At 45.5% G+C, this 6,000-nt stretch overlaps 1 protein-coding gene across 1 annotated transcript in view; it reads right to left on the reverse strand.

Annotated features, from left to right (window-relative positions):
• Positions 1–4,485: 4,485 nt before the first annotated feature.
• Positions 4,486–6,000, reverse strand: part of chodl (chondrolectin) — a gene marked incomplete at its 3' end in the record, with an annotated part of 16,999 nt that continues 15,484 nt past the window's right edge. The window contains exon 7 of the mRNA XM_084058062.1: positions 4,486–4,570. Coding sequence (XP_083914188.1) covers positions 4,486–4,570 — 85 coding nt within the window. The remainder of the gene's footprint in view (positions 4,571–6,000) is intronic.

Consider the following 6,000-nt stretch of genomic DNA (forward strand, 5'->3'; position numbering starts at 1 on the left):
AGCAATACAGGGGGCCACGACCGACCATCCCCGACTTCATAAACAGAGACCCGAGTGAGTTTGCCCGCCTCAAATTATCACTCGAAAACCTCCTGCCATCCAACGCCACTCAGCTGTTCAAGTATCAAGTCCTAGTTGACCACCTCAAGCTTGAAGAGGCCCGTCTGGTGGCAGACGCCTACCTGAACTCCCACACGCCATACTCCGACACCATGGTGGCGCTGAACGACAAGTTTGGACAGCCCCATCAATTAGCACTACAGAAAATAGCCAGCGTCCTGGAGGCAGCCGACATCCGGCGAGGCGACGGGGCGGCCTTTGAGAAGTTTGCACTTCAAGTGCAGTCGCTGGTAGGCATGCTAAAGACCCTAGGCCCAGTGGGAGACACAGAACTGAAATCCGACTTCCGCCGCACAATGCTCCGCGGTCCAGGAGCCACCTACACCCTGTTGGAGTTCTCAGAGTGGTTGAAGTATGAGTCCTGGTGCCACAACTTCGACGTGCAGCTCCCTAGTATAGAGCCGAAACAGCGGTTACCTCAGAAAATGGGCAGATACGCCACCGTTCTGCATGGTGCCGAAGACGGAGCAGAGTGTGAGGAAGATGCACCCCCACCCAAGGAGACAGGGAAAGCTAACGCTTACTGTCCATTCTGTGAGAATAACGAGCACTTCCTCAGCCAGTGTACTGACTTTAAGAGACTCACAAGAGAACAGATCACAGAATGGATTCGAACTAAGAAGAAGTGCTGGCGCTGTGGCAGATCACACCTAGCTGCCCAGTGCGATCTCAGGAAGCCATGTAGCCTGTGCAAAGGCAAACACCTTCAAGTCCTGCATGAGGTGAACAGCGAGACTCAGAGAAAGACACCCAAAGATGAGAGCTGCCTGGTAAACACCACTGCCGAGGTGCTCTACCTTGACAAACCAGTTGACCGGAAAAGAGTCCTACTCAAAGTAGTTAGAGTTATACTGCGTCATGGAGACCGCTCCCTTGACACCTATGCTCTTCTCGACGATGGGTCAGAACGCACAATGCTTCTGCCTGCTGCAGTGGAAAGGCTCGGCCTCAACGGAACACCTGAAGACCTGGCCCTGAGAACGATCAGGCAGGATGTGCAGACACTGAAGGGAGCATCAGTGTCATTCTCCGTGTCCCCAGCATCTCAGCCAGAGCGACGTTACCGCATCGAAGGAGCCTTTACCTCAAGTCACTTGGGGCTAGCTAAGCAATCGTATCCTGTATCTAGTCTCAAAACCAAGTACAGACACCTGGCCAGACTGCCGCTACAACAGTTTGAAAGAGTCCAACCCCTCATCCTGATCGGGGCAGACCACCCCCACTTAATTACACCCGCTGAGCCAGTGAGACTGGGGCCCCCAGGTGGGCCAGCAGCCATCTGCACAAGACTGGGCTGGACTCTACAAGGCCCAGCCAGAGCCCTGGAAAGCAACCTCCAGCCACAACAATGTATGTTGACAATTACAGAACCCCAGAACACCAAGCTCATGAAAAGTGTGGAGAAACACTGGCAGGAGGCCACCAAGATACACCACAAGAGACTCACGTCTATTCCTCACAGCCCCCTGCAGTGGCCAGTGAAGTCAAAAACTGTGCCTGAAGAAGACCAGTCAAAGGTCAGAAAGCCCAACTCCCGTAATGTCCCGTTAGCAGCAACCTCTCAACCTGCACCTGACGTAAGCCCTCACCCCACTCGGAGAGAGCTTGCCGAGGCTACGGTCCCGGAGGGACACGGGGCGGCTAACTACAACAGCCGGGTGTATCTTCCCAGACCCAAAGCGGTACTCGCCAAGAGCAGGAGGAACATATGGACCGTGAAAGGTCAGGAGGCCGTCCCCTATTATCAGACCAGCCGTCCACACTTCGCCAGACGGCATCATGCTTGTGGAGTTACAGCTGCCACATGCCCAGTGACCCACCAGGAGACGGAGTATCGTCAAGGCCAACCTAGCATCGAAGGACTTGTGACGTCAGCAGAGATCGACATCAAGGGCCATTCCTGCACCAGACTAGTGGTCCAGCTGGTCACCCCCCCTGCCACCCAAGACTCCAGTGTTGCAGCCTTTCATTGGAGCAAATTGCACTAAGCAATTTTGGGGCGGCTGCTAGAAAGACTGCGCCTCTCTCCCTCTCTCTCTCCCCTCCTGCTGCCCGCCCCCTCCCCCGCCCGAGAGACTGCTCCGCCCCTCGCGAGACTACAGCGAGCCCCGTTATAATAAGACTGTCCAGTGTCCCTCATCTCGCGAGAGGAAAGAAGAATGAAAGAGAAGCGCGAAGCCAGAGACGCTCGTAAAGCTAACCCACTTATTTAGACATATTAAGTCTTAAGAGTTGTTTACATAAGTCTGCTACACACCAGAGTGCCTGTGTGCGTGTATGATAACGTAAGTCTTCCTGAAGTCGATGTATATAACCTGTTGTCCCGTTACGGGGTCCTGTAGCCAAGCTAAATACCTGTTGCTAAAGCTAACTAGCAGCTAACTACCTCGTCACTCTGTAATAGTGACCGACAGCCAGAGAAATGCTATCGTTGGTTTGTTGGTATTGTTGTACTGTTACTGCATGCACTTGCACATCTCCTATGTTGATAAGGAAGAGTAATGTCACTGCACTTATTTCTTAAAATGTGACCAGTGTGATAAGTTTGGTTAACTACTAAATGTACTTGTAATATAAGCTGCATTACCGTTTCTAACCACAGTTGGGCAGAGACAGGTTCTATATACTGTATGAATGTAATTTGAGCAGCTAAGCTAAACTGTGAAGTTTAGAGCACCTCTTCAGAGAGGCCATCATTCATTTGGTCTAATATCTGTTAAACTAGACCTGTTTACAGTAAACATGTGACTGTTATGATGTACAGTTTACAAGGTCAATCATTCCCTGTTATATTCTGCTTATTACAGAAACCACACACAACCCTGCTGTGTAGCACCTGTTCATTAAGCCAAATAAAAGGTCCTCGGTATCCACCATTGTCGTCGGCATCCTAATCAATGCACAAGGGCGAACACAACCTACCCAGCCATACAGTGTTTCACTGGGTCCTTCCCAACAACAGTAGTGTGGTGTTTACCTATAGAAACACACTACAGTAGTGTGGTGTTAACCTATAGAAACACAAACACACTACAGTAGTGTGGTGGTGTTTACCTATAGAAACACACTACAGTAGTGTGGTGGTGTTTACCTATCGAAACACACTACAGTAGTGTGGTGGTGTTTACCTATAGAAACACACTACAGTAGTGTGGTGATGTTTACCTATAGAAACACACTACAGTAGTGTGGTGGTGTTTACCTATAGAAACACACTACAGTAGTGTGGTGGTGTTTACCTATAGAAACACACTACAGTAGTGTGGTGGTGTTTACCTATAGAAACACACTACAGTAGTGTGGTGGTGTTAGAAACACACTACAGTAGTGTGGTGGTGTTTACCTATAGAAACACACTACAGTAGTGTGGTTACAGTAGTGTGGTTACAGTAGTGTGGTTACAGTGGTGTGGTTACAGTAGTGTGGTTACAGTAGTGACATCACTATCTCAGTTCTTTTATTGTCATTTAATTACAAGACAAACTCAACAAAAACATGACAGAAGTTTTGATTGACACATGACAGAAGTTTTGATTGACACATGACAGAAGTTTTGATTGACACATGACAGACGTTTTGATTGACAGCACGTGACAGTGTCAGCTCTCTCACAGATCCATGTGAAAACAACTCTATTATGACCTGACATCATCACAATCATAATCATAATCATAATCAGATATGATAAGTTATTGACAGTGGTGGAAAGTAACTAAGTACATTTACTTAAGTACAATTTTGAGGTATTTGTACTTTACTTGAGTATTTCCAATTTCCAGTACTTTTACTTCTACTCCACTACATCTCAGAGGCAAATATTGTACTTTTACTCCACTACATTTACTTGAAAACTTTAGTTACTAGTTACTTTTCAGATATAAAACATACATTAACCCCTTCAGCCCTATTTCATACATAGGCTATTTGAAAATAGCAGATCTACAAGCTCACAATGCGTCGCATCGCGACGCGTTGTGAGCTTGTAGATCGGCCATTTTCAAATATTTAGTACTTTTACTTTTGGTACTTTAAGTACATTTTGATGCCAATACTTTTGTACTTTTACTCAAGTACATTTTTTATTCTGGACTTTTACTTGTAACTGAGTATTTTTATATTGCAGTATTGGTACTTTTACTTAAGTAAAGAATTTGAGTACTTTTTCCACCACTATTGATCAGTCATTGATCAGTTATTGATGCGAGGCGCTCTGTGTACGTCATGCTGGAAAAGAGATTCACAAACTATTTTCATATTACATCTTCCTGTTGAAAGGGGAGGCGGGGACTAAAGCTGTCTGCTATGACGTCACAATGACAACATTGTGATGTCACATAGGGTGATGTCATAGGCCCCGGCAGCCAATCAGACCTCCATGCTGTTGTCTGCCTTTGGCGTGTTGGAAATCCACAGAGTTGATTGGTTGACGGCGGTCTTGGTGCGAGGAGAGCTGAAAAAAAGAAGACATGTGAATACTTAAAGGAGCAATTCACCCGTTTGCAATATTATCTTCATATAACTGGTCCTCACTAATGCTCATTATAATATAATATTATATCTTATAATGATATATAGTGAGGACCAATTATATGGAGATGAGGTTGGTTACTCTGACAACTTAGACTATTATTAAAAATTCACACCCAGTGTGAAGTGGGCGGTGTGTGGTCATCACAACATGACTCACTTAAAAAAAAGGATAAATGACTTTTTTTTAAGTCCATACTGCTATTCATAGGGCTGCACATGTGTCATGTGTTTCGCTAGCCAATCACAGTCCTGAATTTGCAAAGTCAGCCAATCACATTACAGCTAGTGGTGATGACGCTAGCTGTAATGTGATTGGCTGACTTTGCAAAAGTATTGATTTGCATTGACTGTGGAAGGGTTAGGGGTGTAGACTGCGTTGTAGACTATTGGCCAATCACAGTGCAGGATTGGTCAGTGTCCAAAACTCACTTATAGGGGGCGGTGACACCGCCCCAAAAAACATACATTAACCACTTTATATATGTGTATATTTGGGCTGTTTGAAAATAGCAGATCTAAAGTAAAAGCTCACAAAGTGATACTTTGTGAGCTTGTAGATCTGCTATTTTTTACCCTCAATATCATCATGAAATTAAAGGTTTAATCACGCACATTGCATGCACGCGTGCACACACACACGCACGCACGCACGCACGCACGCACGCACGCACGCACGCACGCACGCACACACACACACACACACACACACACACACACACACACACACACACAAACACACACACCAAAGAACTCCCACAATGCATTTGGCTGCCGGCCATGAAACATCTTACTGTAGTTGTAGCAAATGATGTGATTAATGATTCACACACACACACGCGTGCGTGCGCGCGCGCACACACACACACACACACACACACACACACACACACACACACACACACACACACACACACACACACACACACACAGACGTGCGCACGCAAACGCACAGGCACACGCACACAGTGCATAGATTTTTATGGTCATTTGATCATCTATCTAAACTATGTTAAGTGTCTCTCAGTGAGATGGAGAGAATGGATTGATTAAAAACCAGAGAGAGAGAGAGAGAGACAGACAGATTTTATCTATTAGTTATTATTATATTAAATATGATTAAATCCGAAGGCGGGAAGCGAACGCAAAAAAAAAATTTAATGAAAAAAAAATGATTTAAAAAAAAGTAACCAATAAAAAAATACAAAGAAATTCTGCATTAAAAGGAGCATCTGAGAAAAATACAAATTCACAAAAAAAAAACTTTGAATGGTTTTGAACAATTCAACAAAGTGTTAGAAGTGCCTGTTTCACCCACTTCCGGGGGGCGGAGCCAAAATCCGAGCCCAAAAT

Source organism: Gymnoscopelus microlampas (assembly GCF_963454915.1).
Source record: "Gymnoscopelus microlampas genome assembly, chromosome: 5".
Taxonomy (NCBI): Eukaryota; Metazoa; Chordata; class Actinopteri; order Myctophiformes; family Myctophidae; genus Gymnoscopelus; species Gymnoscopelus microlampas.